This window comes from Leptodactylus fuscus, chromosome 6 (assembly GCF_031893055.1).
Source record: "Leptodactylus fuscus isolate aLepFus1 chromosome 6, aLepFus1.hap2, whole genome shotgun sequence".
Classification (NCBI taxonomy): Eukaryota; Metazoa; Chordata; class Amphibia; order Anura; family Leptodactylidae; genus Leptodactylus; species Leptodactylus fuscus.
Genome location: NC_134270.1, coordinates 142,086,098 through 142,111,138, shown reverse-complemented (window position 1 = coordinate 142,111,138; position 25,041 = coordinate 142,086,098). Strand labels below are relative to the sequence as shown.

At 41.4% G+C, this 25,041-nt stretch overlaps 1 protein-coding gene across 2 annotated transcripts; it reads right to left on the bottom strand.

Annotated features, from left to right (window-relative positions):
- Positions 1–190: 190 nt before the first annotated feature.
- TNNC2 (troponin C2, fast skeletal type) lies at positions 191–25,041 on the bottom strand. Of its 2 annotated transcripts, none has more exons than XM_075277439.1 (6): positions 24,894–25,041; positions 2,479–2,533; positions 1,264–1,407; positions 888–1,002; positions 652–788; positions 191–508 (listed from the first exon to the last, which is right to left on the bottom strand). In XM_075277439.1, the coding sequence occupies exons 1-6, from the start codon at positions 24,894–24,896 to the stop codon at positions 477–479; spliced, it is 486 nt and encodes a 161-aa protein (XP_075133540.1). In that variant the 5' UTR covers positions 24,897–25,041; the 3' UTR covers positions 191–476. The 2 variants fall into 2 exon arrangements, with proteins under 2 accessions (XP_075133540.1, XP_075133538.1); XM_075277437.1 differs by lacking the exon at positions 24,894–25,041 and adding an exon at positions 2,961–3,107.

Here is a 25,041-nt window from a genome sequence, read left to right as displayed (position 1 = left end):
TAACATGCAAACATCACTTCATTCTTTTAGAAATAATTTATCACTTTATCAGTTTGCATTGCATTTGTGAAGAAAAAAAAAAAGAATGAAAACAAATGATGACGGTAGCCTGTAATGCCTACTGTGCCCAAAAGAGGCGCTCATCCACTATGTATTAGCATACTGAGGGTTTTCAATGCAGCCCAGAGCGTTGAAAGGTTCACTAAGACTTTTAATGGTTGTTTCAGTTTTATAAATAACACCTGAAATTTGAAGAACTTAAGAAAGTTGTAGAAGGCAGAAGATCTTGGTGAGAACAACGGACGAGATTCTCCGCAGGCGATGTAGATGGTATTCGTTGAACAAAGCTGAGACATAGAGGATTTTGGAGATTTGCTAGACAGAGCAGGGGGAAATTACTCCATCCAGGAAGAACAAGTAAGACCGGTATAATGTACAAGCTAGCGTCAAAACGCTCCTAAGGAATGTCCAACAGCTTATTGTACACCTTCCATCATCTTGAGGAACTCTGCAAAGAGAAGAAGACAAGCGTACATCAGGTAATGTGTAATAGGTATGGCATGAGTTGGTACGATGCCAGTGTCATATCATGCCAATGACATGTCAATGACCTGGATTCTGCCTAAAATAGGCAAGGTTTACCAAACTCACCATCAAAGTCAATCTTGCCATCATTGTTTTTGTCTCCATCCTTCATCAGCTCTTCAATCTCCTCATCTGTGATGCTCTCACCAGAGGAACGGAGGATCTCTGCCAGCTCTTCACTATCAATGTACCCATCAGCATTCCTAAGAGGAAAGAGTATCCATCAGTAAGCAGGTCGGGGAAAATGGAGACAGCATCTACTTATATGCCTCATGTATTTGGTAATGAAAGACGATACTCACTTGTCAAAGATGCGGAAGCATTCAGCCAACTCCTCTTCACTTTTTCCTTGCGCATCCTCTTTCATCTGGCGCACCATCATGACCAAGAACTCTTCGAAGTCGATGGTACCGCTGCCTGTAAGATGCCATCATTATTTCTTCATCCTTTTACCCAACAGTCTTTATCTTTATAACACAAGTATCACGTCATAGCTATTAGCGACTAGAGAATCACCCACAAAAATTAGTGGATCACCCTCGTAAAGTGATCATACGCTGATAACATACAGACTACAAGATTAATGTCTCCTACAAAAATAATGGTCCAATAGTAACATAGATAAGAGAAAGAGGACTTCATTATTTTGACCTTTCTTTCATTTCTGCCTAAACTCACCATCTTCATCTACTTCCTCAATGATGGCATCCAACTCTTCTTTGGTTGGGGTCTGTCCGAGCATCCTCATGACAGTACCCAACTCCTTGGTGCTGATGTCACCGCCACCATCAGTGTCAAACATATCAAAGGCGGCCTTGAACTCTGTTGAAAGAAGAAAACAACATGAAGATCTCTGTCACCGTTGGTGGTATCACATACACAACATATCTTCTCAAACCTTCATTTGTTACACGTCCTCAGCTTGGAGATCTTTCGCTCAACCTTTGGTCTACATTCCACCTTTCCAATAATATTATTTTACAGCATACAGTATACTAGCTACGTTCTTCCCTTGCATCTTTAGTCCTGGACATTTTTGCCTCCTTTTTGGCCACCACCTTTCCGTTACTGTTCCCGAATTGTGACTCAATTTTGTTGATGCTTTGTATATTGTCTAAGTGAATTTTTAGGAATATTTCTTCGGTCATTCTGTCACTTTTTGAAATGAATTTTGAGTATTATTTCTAAATTTTTCTGCCACTTTTCATATCCTGTTCTGACCATTTTACAATTTTAATACTGGATATACAAAAAAATTTAAGGCTGAATATAAACATGCACTTTTTGGTGCCATTTTTCATGCAGTTTTTGAAGCCAAACACAAGTTGAGAGCTAAAGAAATCTCTATAAGTATTCCAAAAACTGCAAAATATAGCTTCAAAAACTGTGTGAACACAGTCTAATGCATCATAAAAAGCAAAGATGGTGGTGTTTATCCTAATAAGTTGTATATTACATATTTATTTCACTTTTTTTTGCTATTTTTGTCTTAAGCTACAGGCTAAATTTACGTAGTTTTCTTAGTTATTATGGCCTCGGAAGACTTTTTCTCTAAAGCTCAGAGCTTGAATGTCAAAACCAATATAGGATATTATAGAATCATGCACCTATACTTATAGATGATATATATATATCTTAATATAGGGATACTGTTTATCCTTACGGAGTTGCCAACTGGAGCTAGCAATGCTCTACTCCAGAAGGAAGTAAACTAGTCATGGTCCAACCCAACAAAGAGCCGTGAAACATGACTTGGGATATCAGCCAAATCAGAGATCCTTCCAAGCAAGAGGAACCCATTTGTAGACAGCTGAGGCACATTTGTACTAATAACCACATGAAAACATATGTGAACATATGACTCTAGTCAAAGAAGCAAAGAAAAATTCTTACCAGCGATCATTTCCTCGCTGAGGAAGGACCTCGCATCTTGTTGCTGGTCGGTAGGCTGTAAACCAAACAAATGTATGATATGAGTGCTGGTGACCATTGATAGGCTTCCCCAACCATTATTAATCCATCCATGAAGAATGGGCTACAGAAGAAAGAACTAAAACTGTACTCCACTCCTCCAAGGTAAGACACGGAGTGGTGGAGTAGGGCCTACTGGTGCGGGTATTTTTCATATTCCTTAAGTCGGTCCACATTTTAAAACGCAATCCAGATATTTTACGTATCCACGGGAATTGGCAGCTTAGACCAAATTTTCCACTGCCAGATATGAGGTGAAAGGACAAAAATCCCACCCATGCCCAAAAACCAAGGCAGCAAAAAGTAAAGTAATAAAAGAATAAAAATAAAAAAATAATAGCTGAATAACTCATAAGCAAAGGTTCTTGAGCAAGGCTGGTGACACCTGAAGAATGCAGACTGACCTGCGCCATGGTGGCTGAGGACACAGAGCTTCGTCACAGCACTATGTCCACAGATGACTGAACCCCAAGTGGTTGCTGCTGGTGCCCAGAAGATAAGAGCTGGTATAATTAGCAGACTCTTCAAGGCTCCTTATAGGGAGAGGAGCTCAGAGGGGGATAGTATTACCTTCTCACATATGAACCCCCTAAGACTGGCAGAGAAGGAGATGCTGGACGCTGCCAAACTACTAAATATACACTCTGCAGACAGAGCAGGTTTCTCGAAAAAACACATTTAGAATTCAGCTCAGACCCCAAGGACCCAGAATGCCTTGTTTTCTCCATAATCTGTATGGCTAGCTTCTTTTATATCCAGATCAGTGTAGACAAACCAAGCAAAGATCACTGACAGTAACTCAATAGAAACTAATATATACTAAATGTGCACGTTAATGGGGATCAGAGGTTGTCAGAAGATCTATCAGCTAAAAATTAATTGACGTCTGTGGCCAGCTAAGTATACCTTGTTTAGATTCTTAAGTACACTTTTAAGATGGCTGTAGACTGCTGAAAGATCTTTTGGCCAACAATTACGATGGACAATTCCTCTTGTAAAATTTATGTTCAGCTCAGTTAATTTTAATGGGATTGGACGGGAGGAAAATGGGCACCTCAGGCAAAACTTATATCAGCGGAGACAATAGAACTAATTATTATTAGCAGAACCCTACATAAACGTGCCGAAATTTTTGATTGCCGAAAGATCTTTTGGCCCACAATTAAGAGGAATATTCACCTTGTGCAGAAGCCAGCAAATTTTGGGGTTAGGTTGGGAAGGATAAAAATGGATACCTGAGACAATTCTAATTTCATTTCAGGCCCCAAATCAGTTTTTCAGGATAGTCATCAGTACGTGCTCAGTTGGGTTCCCATACCAGTACCCCGAACAGAGGAGCAAGTAATAAAAGTGGTGCAGCAGACCCCTTCACCGCCCTAGTGGTGGGTACAGGGAAGTGCGTCATTCCTATGACTTGATTAGGAGACCCTGCACATTACCCACCCTCCATTGATCTGACTTTTGGGACAGTTGAACTGTGCAGGATCCACATGTTGGACCCCACAGATCACATACTGGTGACCTATCTTGTGGATAGGTCATCAGTATGAAAAATTGATTTAGGACTGGACAACAACTTTAAGCTTAGGATAAGTATACATAGTCCAGGTGCTAAAACTCGTCCACCCATGGTGGCCACTGGCCCACAGTTTTGAAGGTAATATTTCAGTTTTACTTGCAAAATCACGTGGCCACTATGGGTAAAACCATGTGGTCTTACCCACATATTCTACCCCATACTCTACCCACTATGGGTAAAACCATGTGGTCTTACCCACATATTCTACCCCATATTCTACCCACTATGGGTAAAACCATGTGGTCTTACCCACATATTCTACCCCATACTCTACCCACTATGAGTAAAACCATGTGGTCTTACCCACATGTTCTTACCCCATATTCTATTGAAAGTGCATGAAAGTTTTTTCAACTTTTGTGATTTGTTTCGGATGAGTCATCTAAAATGACCGCTGCCGTGTGAAAGCCGAGAATCATAGAGAAGAAGGATCACATTTCTGCACTGTATGGGAGCGGTAGTTCCTGAATATCTTGCTAGAAAGTAGGTTAGATGGCAGGTGTAGAGATTATAATTATTGAAATAAATCTACAAGATTTTGATTAGAAAAATGTAAAAGTAAAACTCGTCAGCCAAATGTATAATAAATTGCTGATTTAGTCATTGACGACTTTACCGTCAGGAATGTAATCAGAGTAAGTAAATTCACGGGCTGAAAAGATTTGCTGATTTGCATATATCTGAATAGACGTTCAATATGGTTTTATGTAAATCGGATAAATGTGATCAGATGTGGGGATGTTCACGGAATATCAATGTCATCCTCAGCAAAAGCTGGAAAAGTCACAGGGAACAGGAACAGTATAGGAGATACATGTATGATTTGTGGGGTCCAATACAATGGCAGTCCTGAGACCTCTGTGCCCTGCCTCTCCATTTAAAGTCTATGGGGCCATCTTTTTGGTCAGGATTTTGAGGCCTCAAAATCCTGACCAAAATACCCAGTGTGAACTCAGCCTAACAGCCCCTACTAATGTCAGCTGTCAGCCCCCTCATCGATCACATATTTATGGCTTATCCTAGGGGGAAGCCATAAAAACCTAAATCCTGGACAACCTCATCAAGGAAGGTACTATCTGTATCTATATTATGGGTGTTCACTACCACCACTGAGGCCTAGCTGTCCAACATATATACAGTATAAAGCAATGGGGTCAATATCCAAAGTGGATTCTGGAGATTAAGAATGGAATCCTGTATACTTATATGGATCTGTTGTCACATATATTGGTTTCTATAGGAGTCACATCATGCTCTACATGGGATGTGCAGTATAATATTTACATACTTATACTGTCTTGTTCATTGCATACACACCTAAATATAGCATCTATGTGGTCACTGACTTATTGTTAGTAACACATGGATATTGCCATATTCAAGCGGTAGAGGTCGTCTGAGTTAAAAAGTCAATGGATGTTTATTGGTGTGAAATACCAAGCAGTGACATAATAGGGCATAGAGGGCACGCAGACATGTATATGGCTCCAGCTGATCTTTACAGGGGTTGTCTCATGAAGATAGAAGACAGCTTCTCTAAGGCCACATGATGCAGATTTTGTGTTTTGGTTTTTTTTAGAAAAATAACGCGGTGTATACGATCCAGGCTCCCATTGAAATCAATGGGAGCTTTTACGGCGCTCAAAATCTCACACGCCGTATACATGCCAGGTGACGCGGCACGTTACTCCGTGTGAATAGACCTTTTAAGCCAGGAATGAATTTAGCAAGATGAGATAGCAAAGAAGTATAAAGCTGAGTGCACATGGGGGGTTTTGGTCCGGAAACTAAGGCGAAGGCTGCCTCAGTTTCCGGACCAAAAAACAGGTAGCTGCGACTTGATGCTGGCACAGTGCACCAGCATCAAGTCGCGCACTCCGCTCTGGATTAGGCCCAAATGAATTGGCCTAGTCGGGAGGAGGAAGTGTTTTCAGGCGGATGTCGCGAGGCGAAGCTGACTGAAGAATGAGCATGTCCATTCTTTTTTCCGGGAGCTGGAACAAACGGCTCCCAGAAAACAGAATGGACCAGCTCCCATTGATTTCAATGGGAGCCGTCTTTTTGGTCAGGATTTTGAGGCGACCTCAAAATACTGAACAAAAAACTCTGTCTGAACTCAGCCTAAGGGAGCCTGGTCACGGAGTTACGCTCCACTCATTCTGAATGTACGCTCCCCATTGATATCAATGGGAGGCTTTTTTCCCTATTGCTTTCAATGTGATATGCGCGTATGCCGGCACCCATAGAAATCAATGGGAGCTGTTTTTTACGCACTCATTCTGAACGAGTTTTATGAGCGGAGCGTAACTCCGTGTGAAGGCTCCCTAAGAGCTCCCTATACTGTACATTTCCCATTCCTTTTAAAGTTACTCAAAATGTGAAACAAAAAAAAATATTTAAAAACGTTAAAAAAACTTTTCTGCAATGTGTATGGCTAAGGCCCAATGTTTCAGAGATGAAGCATTTTTGGCTGCTGCGGAAACATGTTTGTTTTTCAGAACTAGCAAAGTTAAAGAGATTCATTAATCTCATCCACATATTGTGGGGGATAAAAGAGCCACGGAAAAGCTGCATCTTCAAAAAATTTTAGCTGCAGAATTTTCAGCATTTTTCCTATATCTTTGATGCTAAGAGCCAAAAAGCGCTACGGGAAAAAACACGGCAGAAACTATGTAGGCCCCAGCCTAAGGGTATGTTCACGCAGAGTTTTTTGCAGGTGTATTTTGACGCAGAATCCTCCTGAAAATCCGCCTGCAAAAATGGCTCCCATTGACTTCAATGGGAGCCTCTCTCTTTTTTTTTTTTTAGCTAGTAGCGGAAAAAAGAAGTGAGATGACGTATTTTGCCGCGGATTCCGTGGCTGATTCAGCTGTGGCATCCGCGGCTCAAGACACGCTCCTGTTTAGGCCTATTCATTCGGGCCTAATCAGAAGTGGAATATGTGCAGCGGATATACTGCGATTTTCCAAAACCGTTGCAGTATGTCAATTATACATACAGAAACGCTGGTGGTTTCCCTCTAGGTATAATGGAAGCAGAAAGTCCGCAGAGGGAAAACAGCATGGGGGAGATTTATGTTTAGTAACAAGGCGCGCTCCTCTTCATAAACCAGCTGCATCCTCCAGCGGGGTCATGCTGAACTCCGTGCCAGCTTGGTGTAGATTTCATGCGTCATTCGCGATCATATATCTAAGTGAGACGGTGACCCACATCACGACTCCACCCTGCCCCCTTCTGGAAAATAGCAGAAAAGCAACCCAAAAGTGTTTTTTTCCGCAGCGCTTTCTGTCCCTAGTATACCTATATGGAAAACGCCGGCATTTCTGTAGGTATAATTGACATGACGTGATATTCAAAAACATAAAGGTTTTTGAAATCATAGCGTGTCCAGTGCAGATTTTTTTCTCCAATGTGTGGATGGGAATGTAAGATGCAGGTTTTTTTGCTGCGACATTTCCACTGCGGTCAAAATGCAGCATGTTCCTAAAAAACATTCTTAATATATTTGTTGCTTTTTGAGCGCAGATTTTGCTTTTTTTTTTCAAAAGCCAAACTGAGGAGTGGATTCAAAGGAATGGGAAATAATAAAAAAAAGGCCTTATATTTCTCGTTCCTGCTGATCCACTCCTGGCTTCAGCTCAAAAAACACAGCACAACCTGAAGGTGTAAAGCAATCCATATAAGGTGTATTCCCCCCAAATGAAAGCATTCAGTCTTTCGATACATCCCTCATTTGTACATTCAGCTGTCCTTATTCTGAATGGCTAGTCGGTTAGTATATCTAACAGTATGGGAGCAGGGTGTGCGTCACTGTATAACTAGGCGCGTGTGTCACTCAGGAGACTAGGGGTGACTTCCCCTTTGTAGATACAATGGGGGTCAATAATGGTGGCCATCCAGATGTCCCAGAAATAGATATAACTAAGAAGGCAAACTTGTAACATCACAGCAGGGAAAGCTCCAAGGCAAATACATACAGATGTCTGCAAAATCAGGATACAATGGCACCAGGCTACAGCTGTCACCAGAGTTCTTGTTATTCTGCATTTCCGCAATGTGGGGCTATAGCCTTAAAGGTATGTTCACATGGGAATTGTATGCTCTGGATTTTCTGCAATGGAAAATCTGCAGCAGCAAAAACAACACTAAACACAGAGATTATAGAATAATTCCTGCAAGTTTCAGAATTGCTACAGACAGGGGCATAGCTATAGTTATAGGGGGGTGCAGAGGTTGCAGTTACTACCTATAAGTTTATAGACTGCGCGTTTTCGGACACAGGGATAACAAATGTGTATGTGTTTCACTGTATTTATGTATCTTTTTTATTTTGTTACTGTTTTTTTATTATTTTTACTGTAGTTTTTAGACCCTCTAGGCATCTTGAACACCAGGGGGTCTGATCACTAATACAATTTCATTGAAATGCATTATATAATCACGACACCTACATTAGCCCCACAAAGGTCCCTCTATGGGGCCCCTACCTACCACTGTTCTGAATGGTAGGTAGGGGGTTTACGCCTTTGGGGCCCAGGAGCTTGAAGTTACAACTTTAGGTAAAAATATTTTAAAAAATCCATAATAGGGATCCTTTATGCTGTAGATTTTTTGTGCAGTATGTGAATGATATTGTAATAGCTGCTACTAGAAAACACTGTATCCTATTTGTCCTTCAGGGCTCCTTATAGCACTGTCCAGGGTCTGTGCCATGTACAAGGATCCTTAGCTAAGTCTAGGTAACTGTGAATCCAATGTCGAGTACAAAACAATACTTAAATATAAAGCAAAAAAAAGTGGGTTTTTTTCAAGGTGTTATGATGCAAATTCTTAATATTAAATTTTTACCCCAATTATACTCAGTAGGGAAAACCTGAGAAAAGTATACGGCCAATTATATACTGTACTGCAGTACACAGCTACAACCTCTAGGTGGCAATATATGTTTTGTCAAATGTCAAACTAGAACAGAAATTCTCAAACTTATTTTGTCTACCGCCCACTTCGAGAATTAATTATTTTCTAGCGCCCCCCCCCCACCAAATTTTTTGACTTTACTACATCTTAAGAATCACAATCGCAGTCATTATGTTAATAATTAAATTATGTGTGTCATGTGAAAATAAGACTTTCTGATGAGAGTAATGTAAAACACCATTTTGTAATATTAGGAAAACTTTTATTCATGTTATTAAAACAAACATTTCAATTTTAATTTTAAAACTAATCTAATGTGAAGGATGAATTTGATGATTTTTAACAAGTTTGTTAATATCAGGCTCGAATTTACTCAAAAACAGCCGTAAGTCACCGTGTTCGGTAATCTGCAACCGATTTGCAAATCTGCAAAGTTTGTGTTAAAAGCAAAAAAACAATTCTAAAGGGGTAGCCTCATGAAGCTGATCTGCCTTCTAAGCTGCCTAAAAATCTTCTTTCTTCCTGTTTGCTCGCGTCAATTAGCCCTACCCCCAAATTAGTGTGTAGCTCCGCCCACCACATAGTGTGATCCTATGGGATGACTGAAGGGCCTGTGATGTCATCAAAAGGTCCTGTAGACTTGGATTTACCTTGTACGGAGTTTCCTAAAGGACCTGGCTCCTCTGCCCACTAGCAGCCTGCTCTATATAATAAAGCTTTATCCTAGTGAACAGAGAGACCAGGTCCTTTAGCCCAGTAGGATTTAGACTGCTTTATATAAGAAAGCAACACTTATTCCACACCCCCCCCCCCCCCCTCTATCTCACAGCAGGGAGCTAGGTGATGTGTATGTGATGTGTATGTGTGGTGCAGACACAGGCTGGCTCCGTACACTCAGCCACCCCCACACAGCAGGGAGCTACGTCATGTGGCTCCCTCAGCAATGAGCAGGGGGCCAGGTGCTAGTGTCCATAATGAAGTGAATAAAGTAAGATAGTGGACAAACAAAGCAGTTTTGCTGAAGCAATGTATTTAGGAAAAGTCTTAAATCCACATTAACAAGCAGTATAGATAGAATCATTGTTATGATACCACCCCTTTAAATTAGCCATCGCCCCCCTAAACCGCTTCAATGCCCCCCAATCTTCTCTGTGCCCTATACTGCCCCCCTATAGGCCTCCAGCGCCCACAAGGGGGCGTTATCGCCCACTTTGAGAAAGACTGAACTAGAACCTTGGATATGCTACAGAGTAAATTGTTACAATATAATTACATTTCCCTATCCATTTTAGTCCCAAATGTTGCACATTATAAGCATTGCCCATCCTAGAAAACAACTATTGTGTGTATTGTGTATGGCACCCCCCTAAATGTAGCCAAAAGATGTCACTGAAAGAAAAAAAAAAATGACAAAAGAAATAAGAAAAAATATAAGAAAAAAAAATGCACAGGGCACCTTTTTTTTTGCAGGGCCAGATGTACTTTGGGGAATTTGGGGAATGTCTATCGCTTTCATCGCTTTTTATCCAAATTTATATGGAAGCATAACAGTGGAAAAATGGCGATGCGTCTTCTGTTTTTTTTTCCTGCTAATGCATTCACTATAAGGGCCCCTTCGCACGAGTTTACGCTCTGTGTATTCTGTACATTTTACACGTGTAAAAATACACGTGTAAAATGTAGTTAGCTATTGAGTTCAATGGCATGTTCGTGTAACGCGCGTCTTTTTGCGCACGTGCAGACACACGTTATATGAACATGCCGTTGAACTCAATGGCTAACTACATTTTACACGTGTTAAATGTACAGAATACACCGAGCGTACACAGAATAAACGGAGCGTAAACTACGTGTGAAGGGGCCTTAAGGGAAAAATATATTTATAAGTTTGTAGAGCGGGCGTTTTCGGACACACGGATACCTAATGTGTGTGTTTGTTTATATGTGTTCTAGGAAAAGAGGGGAAATTGAAATTTTGTTTCTTTTTTCTTTTAAAAAAAAATATTTTTACTGTATTTTTTAGACCCCTTAGGCATCTTGAACACCAAGGGGCCTGATCACTAATACAATGCATTGCATTGTAAAATATTGGCACTCTATGGTAGACAAATATGGGGGCCATAGACTCCCAACTGCCATGACCCCAATCCTCCAAAATGGCGGCGCCCAGAAAATTGCGTCCTGGTCATCTTTGACCAAGGCGTTAGCTGTGCGCTCTGATTGTAGATTATAATATAGAAGAAAACTGGAAGCTATGATGGCTGACTTGCTCCTGAGAGGCCGCCATGTTTAAATACCCAACATGTCGGGAAAGGGTTACAGAGGACCTGTAACCAACTGCAAAATGCTAAATGCCATACATAATTTGACTCTTGCTGTGCCCTCTATCAATTTGGGGACTGTTTTATTAATAAATCTGTCCCATCTGCGCAAAAGATACGGCCCCTGGTAGGTTATATGGTAGCTTCTTATTCTCCAAGTGGGCGGTAACCTTTTATTTTATCTTTACTAGAACTAGTTTGCATACAAGTATATCTACTTTATATGTAAGGATCATATCTTTTGAATGGATGGGCAGGATTTAGAAAACAAAATGCCATATTGTTCAGGGACGCAGCGAGAATAAATTATGTATGGTGTTTAGTATTATGTGCTTGGTGATAAATCCTCTTTAAACACAAAACATATCAACCAAAATTTATTACTAACATGAAGTACAATGTGTTACGAAAAAACAATCTCAAAATCACTTTGGTAAGTTAAAGCATTCCAAAGTTATTGCCACATAAAGTGACACATGTCATTTTTGAAAAATTGAGCTTGGTCAGGAAGTCAAAAAGTGCCATCGGCGGGAAGGGGTTAATAGCAACAGTATTGCAATACAAAATGTCAACCACTAGGGGGCAGCAGTCATTTAGCTATGCAGAACCATACACGTTCAGCGGACCATCCAGATTTTAAGCTGGGTTCTCACACTGCATTTTTGGCTTCTTTTTTTTTTTTTTTGCCACAATTACTGGGTTATGTTAGTGGTGTGTGAGTTTTCTTTAGACGATAGGTCAACAGAATTTGCTTGTAAGGTAAGAAAAGCATCAGATATTGCAGTTACAATAAAAACCAGCAGAGGGAGCATCTACATAGGCAACTGGTACCCTATGGACGTAGACTAGGGGCTAACATATTGGCCCATTCTTTTCTTATGGCACCATACACACAACCTTCCCTACAGGGGGCAGTGAGCTCAAAGGCAAAAATCTGGACAGGTCCTATTGCTTTACATGGTCACTAATGAAGTGCATGGATCACGGACAATACACAGATATCACACATGTGCTGTCTGTGCTGTTTTTTCACAGACATGTCCATTCACACAACAACTAACTACATTATTTATTTTATTTATTTTTTTAAATGTAGATTGTGAACCCCACATAGAGCTCACAATGTACATTTTTCCCTATCAGTATGTCTTTTTGGAATATGGGATGGAAATCCATGCAAACACGGGGAGAACATACAAACTCCTTACAGATGGTTTTTTGCCCTTGGTGGGATTTGAACACCAGGACTCCAGCGCTGCAGGGCTGCAGTGCTAGCCACTGAGCCACCGTGTGGCCCCCCTCTACATTATTTTATTTTTTTATTCCTTCAATACAGAGTTTTTTGGCGCTGATAAAACTCCGTGTGCACTAACCCTAATGCTGCAGTGACACCTCCTTCATCATACACATTTGATCAAGTAGATGGAGATGGAACAGACGATGACTCAGGATAAGTTCACTGGGTTTTTGGTCAGGATTTTGAGGCTGTATCCGCCTCAAAGTCCTGACCAAAAAGACGGCTCCCAAAGAAATCAATGGGAGCCGGGCAGTTCTTTTTACCAGGAGCCTTTTGTTCCGGCTCCCAGAAAAAAGAAGTGACATGCTCATTCTTTCAGGCGGATTTGTCTCGCAACATCCGCCTGAAGACGCCCCCTCCCGAGTAGGGCCATTTATTTGGGTCTAATCCAGAGCGGAGTGCGCGTTTGGATGTCGGTGCACTTCACTGGCATCCAGTCGCAGCTACCCGTATTTTGGTCTGGAACCTGAGGCGGCCTCCGGACCAAAAAAACCCTGTGTGAACTTACCCTAAAGGATCAGACTTTCCAAGGTTATTTGTTACCATAAAAATACATACGTGTGCATAGGAGCTGAAAGCACTAGATGGCAGGATCTTTTACAAATTACCCGTATATACTCGAGTATAAGCTGAATTTTTCAGCATAGTTTTTGTGCTGAAAAAGCCCCCCTCAGCTTATACTCGAGTCAGAAAAAACAAAACATATATATATATATATATATATATATATATTTTTAGGAGGGGGGGGGGGGTCTATGACCAGCCGCAATATCAATGTATAGAATCTCCCATAAAATAGTGGGGGGAAAAAAGAAGCTTTAAAAAAATAAATAAATAAATAAAAGTTCTAAATCCCTCTTTTCCCTAGAATACATGCAAAGTAGAAAATGACTGTGAAACACAAACAGATTAGGTATCCCTGTGTCTACTGAATATAGGGGATCTGCAGTGCTCCTGTTCCGTCGGGAAGGGGTTAATAGGAGCACTGCAGATCCCCTATATTCAGCCAGACTGAATTCCAAGTGGGGGGAAAAAAAAAACAGTCCTCAAGCTCAGGGAAGGGGCAGACACACGACCAAAACACCCCCTCCCCTTCCCCAGCACCCAGCAACTACTGCACCCAAAAACTCTGACCAATTTCATTTTTGAAATTTTCCAGTAGCTGCTGCATTTCTCCCCCTTGGCTTATACTCGAGTCAATAAGTTTTCCCAGTTTTTTGTGGTAAAATTAGGGGTCTAGGGGCTTATATTCGGGTCGGCTTATACTCGAGTATATATGGTACTATTTTGATATATATTCATGTTAACTGACAGATATCGATTATAGTCAAGTTCCTAAGGCAATCTTCATGGCACACACAAAAAGCCTTTTGCAAGAGGTTATCATATAGATTGGCCATTGGTATTTTAGTATGGGGGTCTGGCCGCAAGGAACCCACTGATCATCACAATGAAGGGGCTTTAGCACTCCAGTGTTCCCGTTATCGTTTTTCCTACCATTGACTGAGTACGGGATTGAGCTGTAGTACCAGGTTAAGGCTCCATGTACGTAAATGTGAGAATTATCAGTGTTCTAGCTGCGTTTCTCATGGCTAGCACACAAAGGGGCCATTCACACAATTTTTTGGCGCTGAATCTGCCTCAGAATCCACGGCCTGAGTTCACTGAACCAAAACTATGGATCCCTGGAGGCTTTGGCAGCATCATCCATGTGACATCTGTGTTTCTTTACAATGGGCCTGGCACATTCACCCGTTCATGTTCATGTAACCTTCACATGGATAAGTTGCTCACTATACCTGTGTAACCAAAGAAGCAAATATATTGCTAAGTCCCCACCCGCTGAGGCCACTTTGATAGCAGGGTCTTCTTTACCACCGCAGATAGGAATAAATATATACCATGGGTACAATTGAGTCTGTAGGTATACAGGACACTGCAACCGACACCCATTACTCTGCATGTGACTTGTATAATGTATATTCTATCATCAGCTGGCGTCCCAATATATCTTCTTGTCATATAACACTGGGGCCTTTAATGATCTGGTCTTATTGCGCAATTAGAAATAGATATAGACACTCAATGACCAGATCCATTTTCGGGTATTAACATCTTGTTACCTAACCTGCTGAGATCCCGCTAGGCCAATAATTTATGACATAACTTAGGTTACGATTTCACACTTGGAATTTCCCTCCAATCAGACTCCAGACATATCTATTTTAGTTACTACTTGTATTGCTTGTAAAATAATCATTTCAGAGCATCTGTTCCTCCGTTATTCCTCCTGGAAATCTATGACTAAATTGACAACTGGATATTTTATAGTTGGTGGTGTGTACTTGTGCACTCATAAGCCCTGTTCACATCTACTTTTGTATTCAGTTTGGGGAGAGTCCGCATGGAGACCCCCCGAACGGAATACTAACGCAATTGCAAGCGCTGTGCTGTAAAAGCACACGGACCCCATAGAGTATAATGGGTGGGGTCCGAGTGCTTGGCATGCACTGCCCACATGAATCATGCGGACATGATTTGTGCGGGCAGTGCACAGCAAGCACACGGACCCCGTTATAGTCTATGGGGTCTGTGTGCTTTTACAGCACAGCGCTTGCAATTACGTTTGTATACCGTTCGGGGGGGGGGGGGTGTCTCCATGCAGACTCTCCCCATACGGAATACAAAAGCAGATGTGAACGAGGGCTTACACTGCCCAGTCAACAGTGGCAGTGCAGATTGGATAGGGACAAGAGAGATGACACCTAGTTTTGAATTTTTTCCCACATTTCTAAGAGGAATAACAGAGGAACGGTACAAGATTTCAGAGAAAAGATGCTGTAGAATTGTTATTTCATGAAGAATAAAAAAAAATTACTATAATATATATAACAGATATGTCAGAGGTGTTGAAAATGCTGTAAACTGGGACAGATCACTAGAAAAATTTACACATAGCCTCCATTACTACAGTCTGGAATATCCGTCATACACATATATGTTTATATACATGGTTGTTAGAATGGAGATATTCATTGTATAGTTAGAAAGCTAGATAGATACGATTAGATAGATAGATAGATAGATAGATAGATAGATGGATAGATAGATAGATAGATAGATTGATAGAGAGATAGATAGATAGATAGATAGATAGATAGATAGATAGATAGATAGATAGATAGATAGATAGATAGATAGGAGATAGATAGTTTGATGAGATAGATAGATAGATAGATAGATAGATAGATAGATAGATAGATAGATAGATAGATAGTTTGAATAGATAGATAGATAGATAGATAGATAGATAGATAGATAGATAGATAGATAGTTTGAATAGATAGATAGATAGATAGATAGATAGATAGAAGATAGATAGTTTGATGAGATAGATAGATAGATAGATAGATAGATAGTTTGATGAGAGATAGATAGATAGATAGATAGATAGATAGGAGATAGATAGATAGATAGATAGATAGATAGATAGATAGATAGATAGATAGATACATAGATAGATAGGAGATAGATAGATAGATAGATAGATAATAGATAGATAGATAGATAGATAGATAGATAGAAGATAGATAGATAGATAGATAGATAGGAGATAGATAGATAGATAGATAGATAGATAGATAGATAGATATAGATCTATTTATATATGCAGTACATTATCTTCCCTTAGTTGCTATTATGAGATGTATACATTTGAGAAGCTTCTGCCTGTATACTATTTAGAGCGCTGGTAATATACTCCCCTGGTCATTATATAGGTTGATAATGTAAGAGTCTTTAAGAAGATTCCTAGTGTTCTTCTTCCCAGCTATAAATAAGAGAAGGAGCCGACACCTGTTCCCTCTCAGCCTTGTGTAAAAAGCAGCTGTCCCTCACTAGGAATAGAAGTGACAGACATAAGATGCATACCCCACCGCCCCATACCCCTGCCCCTCTCCTACCCCGCACAGACATCAAAGCACAAAGCAGATGGCACTGTTTCATTGTGGGGCTATCAGGTTGCTGTCAGAATGCACATGGAGGCAGGAGCAGATCTATAGTGAAGATGTCAGTGTGATGGTAGACTCCATGGGGAAGAATTATTATTCATTTATTCCAGATATCTGGGGTAAAAAAAAGGTCGCAAAATTTGGGTCGCAACAAACAAATAATATAATTTACGTCAGTTTACTGACACAAATGATCACTACAATCTATGCCAGCTAAAAGCGGAGAAACCGCCACATTGATGGAGTGGCGTACACTGTGCTCCTGCACTGACGACAGGGATATGAAGACTGGAATTCATTACACCAGTCTTCATTAATATCCCCCTATGTGTCTAAGTTGTTAGTTCTTCAGCAATCTAATGAGCTTTTCTTTTGATGGCTTTGCTGACAATGAAAGGGTTAAAGGTGTGCTTAAGCAGGGAGTGGTATAATTAAAGGACATGTTTAGGGGTTTTAGGCGTGCCCGCCTTTATGTGGTCCAGACCACTCGCTTCTCCTGTAATTGTGTGTTTCTCTGTGTGTGGTCTTATTTTTGTGCAACTGTAAATATAGAGCCCACCGAAATTACTTGTCAAGGATCGGTCAGGGCCGACCGCAGCTCGACTGAACCAAACTTACTCCATCATGTTGACCTATGATGCTTTAAGTTACAACCTGACTCCAGGTATACTGCCCTGTACTCACAGCATATTATGACTACTGGAGGGCAGACACATGCTTGGGCCACAACTCACGGTGTTATAGTTTGGCTCAGCCAAGTCGAAGGTGGTCTTTCACATTGTCCATATTACCTGGACCACACACGGCCGACTGAATTGTCTCATATGACCACATTATCTGAAGATATAGTAGTCCATGAAGGTATCTTGTAAGTCAGTCTGCCGAAGGCACGTATGGCGCCATGAGCGCTACCTTCTGCCACAGATGGTTAATAAATGTACCCACGGCAGATTAGACACCATTATGGGGCTCTATAATGAAGACACAGCCTTTGTTACATATAGCAACCAATCACAGTGCAGCTTTGATTTCATATTCTGCTTATGGACAATGAAAGCTGCACTGTGATTGGTTGCTATGGGCAACAGAGACAGTATATGTGGGCCTAGCTAATGCGTGACAATTTATTGCCAATATTTTCTGACATAACAGGGTGGTTTCACACTTTCACACACAGCAGTCTTAGATAAAGAGTCACTGCAGTTTTTGTTATAGTTCTGGAGGCAAAGCCTGATACAATGTGAATTTTTCACATCAAAAAATCCACATCTAGACCTGTAGCATCAAAAAATTGGTGCATTTCTTGACACAGAATTTATAGCATCATTGGTGTTGTTACGCCAAAGATTTCACCCTAGGTGTTGCGAGACATGAAATCCGTGGAACAAATTCAAAGCAGAAAATCTGCACTGCAGGTCAATTTATGCTGCACAGTTATTGCACAGTGTGAATAAGAATTTAGGATTTAGGTCCCATCCCCTTTACTGCCCATTGTTTCACGGCAGAAAGCCTACAGCATATACATCCCATAGCTTAAGGCGTCATGCACACTACAGTGATAAATAGCTACTTTTATGACAACCATCACACATTGTTTATTGGGGCGGTCCATAAATTTGGTTTTTGAACACCAGTCAAAAAATAGGACATCTCCCATTTTAGTCTGTGTTCAAAGATCCGTCAATAGACTCAAGTCCATGTAGATGGATGGCCCATGGATGCAAAAATGGCTCTGGAAAAACGGATGTATTTTTCGTATCCGTTTTTTCATTGTTCATGTGCATGAGGTCTAAAATCTATCCCCTATAGTTCCCTTTTTTGTTCCTAATCCACTACTGGCTTTCACCACAAAAACAGCTGTGTGAAATCATCCCAAGATGGTCGCAGAAACTATTGCAACAAAGCTGCAGCATGTGAATTCACCCAGTATAAGACAGATATCTAAAAATGTGATGTTTTTACAGAGAAGTCCACTTTAGGCTGAAGCCACACATTGTAAAAACGCACCATTTTGGCTGCGGTGGAAACACTGCAGCAAAAAATAAGGTGCTACACCATACCTGCAAAGTGAATCCCTCGTCCGGAAGCATTTTTTACGGTTCTTCCCGTAGCACTTTTAACAGAAAGTTCACAGAATTTCGCTCTGCGGACTTTCTGCTTCAATTATACCTATAGGGAAAAGGTTGGCGTTTTCGGAGGTATAATTACACACTGCGATTTCCAAAACTGTGACAGTTTTGAAAATCGCCACGGGTCCGCGGCGCGTATTTTAATGCAAAGTGGGGATGGGATTTGCTAAAATCTCATCCACTTTGCTGTGACTGTAAAACGCTGGATTTTTTTTTCCACTGTGGGCAAACTCTCATGTTTACGCAACGTGGGGCCTCGGCCTAAAAGTATAGACAAATTGAGACTCAAAATGAGCTAACTAAAAGGTGGTATATATGTAGACTGGACGGTGTGAAGATACGCCAGATTTATCATCCAACATCAGTCACTGTGATAAATCTGACGTAGTTCCTGTCCATTAGTAAGTCTGGGCCACTTTAAAGAGGACCTTTCATCAGATTGGGCACAGGCAGTTTTATATACTGCTGTAAAGCTGACAGTGCGCTGAATTCAGCACACTATCGGCTTTCCCGATCTGTGCCCGGTGTAAAGCGCTATCGGTCCCGGTACCGTAGCGCTTTACAGTCAGAAGGGCGTTTCTGACACTTAGCCAGGGACGCCCTTCTGCCCAGCAGCGCCTATCGCGCTGTGCTGTGTGAGCGGGGAGGAATGCCCCCTCCCTCTGCTCACACAGCTCGTCCATAGACCAGTATTATCAGGAGGGGAGGGGGCGTTCCTCCCCGCTCACACAGCACAGCGCAATAGGCGCCGCGAGGCAGAAGGACGTCCCTGGCTAAGTGTCAGAAATGCCCTTCTGACTGTAAAGCGCTACGGTACCGGGACCGATAGCGCTTTACCCGGGGCACAGATCGGGAAAGCCGACAGTGCGCTGAATTCAGCGCACTGTCAGCTTTCCAGCATTATATAGAACTGCCTGTGCCCAATCTGATGAAAGGTCCTCTTTAAGTTTCATTCCTTCTAAGAGAGACTATTTTTGTGATATAACATATGGGGTGGCCACTGCTACATAGTATAATGTCTCAGGGAACACTGTAGAGGATTAGTGAATTATTTTGAGCAATAGTGGATCCTAGAAGAAAGGAAATGTATCGTATCACATAACCTAGAACTTAAAAAAAAAAAATCTAAAAAAAAAAAAAAAAAAAAAGGAAAAAATAAAGTAAACCAAAATAAGGCCAAAATACTTAAAGGGGAAAAACATGAAAAATCCACAATAAAAAGGGCTTGTCATTATGTTTCTAAGTATAACTTTGACCCTTTTGTCTTCCAGATGGATCGTATTTGGTTTTGGTTAATGGGATCTTTTACTGTGCCGAAGATAGATCTCATTGAAGTGACTCCTCACTTTTCAATGTGCATTTGTCTCAGTACTGGAAGTAATGTGTCACTGCGGTGGACGAGGGCCAGAAGAAGGTGGTGAGCTTAGGAGGGTCTGTAAAATGCAGCTGTGCTACTTGGAAAGCGTGCACATGTCTGAGTGGAAGATGATACCTCCTAGAACCTTCACACGGAACCATCAGCTTCTCACAACACATTCACATGTATCTCTCACCATCTGATTGAACCTTTACCCCTGAGCCCACCAACCCTTAATCCTACCTGTGAGTGATACCAACCTCGACAACAGTGACCTGTCAATCCTTTCTGCCAGGATTAGTCTGGTAATTGTAGGTTCACATATGTCGGGTTTTTGCATTTTTTTTAAATTCAAGTGCAGGTCACATTGCGCGGCAGGCTTTTTTACCATAGGATAGGATGACATTTACATCTCATCCACTTTGCTGCTACTGTACATCACAGCAGATTGGCCGCCAGTAAGTCCACAGTGGCTAATCTGCTGGAATATGTACAGTGGGAACCTAGCAAAAAGCTGGCCATGCACATTAGTAAAAAGTTGGCCAAGATGCTGAGATCCATCAATGGTGGGATTGTTCTTATGAATGATCCCTCCATCAACATAACCAACTGAACAGCCTAGCAGTTAGGAAATAAAAATGACTACACAAAATGGTAAATGACCCTGGCCCAAACATGTTTTCAGCCAACCCACAGCTGGCAATTTCCAACCCAAGCGATCCATTTTTGTCAGAGAGAAGTTTGCCATAAAACAATTATTGACTGTTATTTATTAAACGACTGTTGCCCAAAATGGTGAAAAATTCTGCCAAATTTTACATCTTGTGCATGGCTGACTTTAGTCTATATTCACACAAACGTCAAAAATGGGTGTGTGATGGCTGTTTTTGTAATGGTCGTCTCACTTTTTTAGAACACATTGATTTCAAGGTGTCTATTTACTAGAGATGAACGAGTACTGTTCGGATCAGCCGATCCGAACAGCACGCTTCATAGAAATGAATGGATGCACCTGGTGCTTCCGCTTTGACGGCGGCCGGCCGCTTAACCCCCCCGCGTGTCGGCTACGTCCATTCATTTCTATGCGAGCGTTCTGTTCGGATCGGCTGATCCGAACAGTACTCGCTCATCTCTACTATTTACATGTCTGCTTCTTTGGCGGTCCATTTTAACAGACCGTCAAAAATAGAACATGTCTTATATCTGTCCACTTTCACAGATCCCTCAATAGACTGAAAAATGAAGGATCCCTGAAAATAGATCCCAGAGAGACGCAAAACCGCTGTCAAAAAATTGACAATTTCACCCGTTTTTGATGACTGTTTCTTTCCACAATCATGTGATTATAGTCTAAGGCTACCTTCACATGATGTAACGTGCCACGTGATCTGGCACGTATACGGTGTGTGAGAGTTTGCGCGCCGTATATGCTCCCATTGATTTCAATGGGAGCCTGGATCATACACGCCGCGTTATTTTGCAGTCATGATTTTGCGGCCTCAAAATATCGCGCCGTATACGATCCTAAATCCCATTGACATCAATGGGAGCGTATACGGTGCACAAACTCTCACACACCGTATACGTGCCAGATCACGCAGCACGTTACTTCGTGTGAAGGCAGCCTAAGGGTGCGTTCACACGATGTAAAGTGGAGCGTGATCTGGCACGTCTACGCGTGTCAGCAGTTTGCGCGCTCAAAAAGATCCCTTCGATTTCAATGGGAGTTACGAGCGTATACGCCGCCGCAAAATTACAGGCGCAAAATAACGCGGCGTATACGCTCGTAACTCCCATTGAAATCAATGGGATCTTTTTGAGCGCACAAACTGCTGACACGCGTAGACGTGCCAGATCACGCTCCACTTTACATCGTGTGAACGCACTCTTTAGAGCCTTATGCACACCACAGTGATGTTTTTGATGGATTCAACGTCTATTAAAAACTATGTTAATATCCGTTTTTGATGGCCATTTTGCATCCATTCCATTTTTCCACTTTTGATGGCTGACTGTCATCCGTTTTGCATCAATTTTTTAATAGTCGGTTAAGAAAAACGGATGCATTTCATTAGTCTTTCTTTTTTTACCCAACCCACTGATCCGTTTTTAGCAGAAGTAAAAATGGACATCAATCTATTCTGTATCATTTAAAAACGGATCCATTCATTTCTATTTAATCCATGTGTCTGTGAAAACGGACAAAAATATAGCATGTCAGATTTTTTGATGGCTGTGAAAAACAGACATGTGAATAGATACACTGAATTCAATATGTTCTATAGGCGTCAGATGTGTGATGGATGTTACAAAAACGGCCATCACTTGTTCATTTTTCATTAACAATCAAATTTGTGAAAATCATCCATATTTCATGGCCATTTGCCACCAAGGTGCACCTGTTTTCACAGATCTGCCATATATTTCAATGTACGAGGGGGTCTGTGAAAATGGACAAGAATAGGACGAGTGATATTTTGTTGGTCCATTACAATGGACCATTAAAATAACGTCACATGACCATTATTCACTATTGTGTGAATGTAGGCTTAGACTACTTGTCCACAACAGGGTCATATGCAGGTAGCCCATGTGCACAGTACAACATACACCATATTAGAAGCAGTTTGTTTAGGGGAATATGATCCTATAATATGTCATCTAGAGGAGGAACATATAGAATCCTACAGAAAGAATGTCTATGCTTGTATTGGAGGTATACAGTGAGATGCCACATTTCTATGGGTGCGCCTGTGTCCATGATCTTTTACTAACAGTAACAGCATGTGAGAATGAATAATATTGTTCTTATATCGAACTTTAGTATTTTTATATAAACATAATGATAATAACACAATGCAACAAAACAACATCAATCCTGCCCATGTGTCAGACGCCGATCGTTTCTATCACATACTTCGCACATAATATGGCAGTTGCAATGTTGTCACCTCGTATCCTCATATCATACAACCTTTCGCTCCCAAGTCTTGACCTCCTCTCATTAGATCTGCATTCTAATCACTCGCTTCTAGCTACATGTACACACACAGCTGTATTTGTGCCTGCTGCGGCATGTAAATACCCGCTAAGGCTGGATTTACACCCGTGCACTGTTTCCGTTCAGGGATTCCGTCCCCCATTCCACGTGAAAAATACAGAGAGAAAATCCTTAAATCAGGCAGGTAACGGCTTTTTAAGCGGATTGGGTTTCCATTTTTCGAGTGGAAGCGACCAAAAAGGACCTGAAGAATGGAAATCCAAGCGCAGGTGTGGACCTAGCGTTAGTCACCATGTGTGACCCCAATACCATAATACTTATAACATGTGTTATATCTATTATGCATCCCCTCCTCTCCTGCCATACATACCCTATGTACATACTGCAACCCGGGCACCAGGCTCTGCAAAAAAATCCCCCATGTGACCCCATAAACACACTCGTAATTCACACACACGTTGCCTTCACTCTGCCTACAGCCTCATGTTAATATCAGCTCTAAATTTAACATACATAGCAGAGCTGAGTTTGTCATCACAAAACCTTGTGATATCCTAGGTACGGATGTAGCCATCTTCAACTTGAATCTGATAACTGCACTGTGATCATTCACAACAAAAGCTATTGAATGCAATGGAAAAAAGTTGAGTTAAACTGAGGCCACACATTGCGGAAAAACAGCATAAAAATAAAAAAAACTACCTTTTAAAGTCCCAGCAAAGTAAGCGAGACCGCAGCATGTTAATTTTACCCATGGAAACTCTGCATTTCCTCATCGACATGAAATTGTAAGCGCTTTGCTGCGTTTTTTTACGCAGCGTTTTTTACATATGTTGTGGATAAGCTGCGTTTTTTGGGGGGGTTTTTTGAGCCAAAGCCAAAAAGAAGGAATGGGAAATATAGGGGAGGCATTTCTACTTCTCCCCACTACTAAATCCACTCTTGGCTTTGGCTCAAAAAAATAAGACGCAGCGAAATCTCCATAATAGAAACAAAAGAACCCAGCTTTTCCGCAATGTGAGATTAGTAACTGTTTACTTAACGCATTAAAAGTCAAGTTAAACGTGGCTCCCTCTTTAAACCGTAGTCAATGTAGCAAACTATCAAATGACACTGCATTAAAGTGTGAAGTGGCCAATTCAGCTCTGCTACATCTGCACATTTTCTTATGCATTCAGACTGTACAGTATGGTACAGCGGCAAACATCAACAGTTCTTGTCCCTGGAATATTTAGCATTTTACAGCAGGAAGCGTCCCTGACACTAGATACGCCAAATCCTTCCATAATCAATAAACTTCCACTCTCGGAGCTCAAGTCACGGCTGCATTAGTCAGAAAATAATTTCCATCTGAGACAAGTTGCTCTTCTATAAAGGTCAGCTGGATGGAAAATCTCCAGAGAGTAGTGTTCCCTCTAGAAATATCCGTAACATGGGAGAACATTCTAGGGTATGCGTTATATACGAGGAATTGTAGAAATACAGTGTGAACATTGTTCAGCGTGACCCTGTGCATTATTGACTATTGATTTCCATCCTTCACCCTCAGGGGCCGTGCAAAGTTTCTTGATGACGAGAGTTATTTCAGCAATGACTAATGACCGAGCCCATGTGGACTATTCATTACTGCCAGGCATGTTACTCTGGACACCGCTGCCATGTTTACCCCCTACCACTCCAGCATTGATTTCCCATGGGTATAATCCAAAGGTGTCTGCTCACTTACCATCCTGGTGGGTGACCCCGATGCCTGCGGAGAGAATGGACAGGCAGAGGTATGTGCTAGCTCCTCGGTACAGACACCCAAAGCTTTCTCTATAAAGAGTTGCCTGTAATTTGTACTGTGCCCATTCACACACCTGCTCCCACTTCGC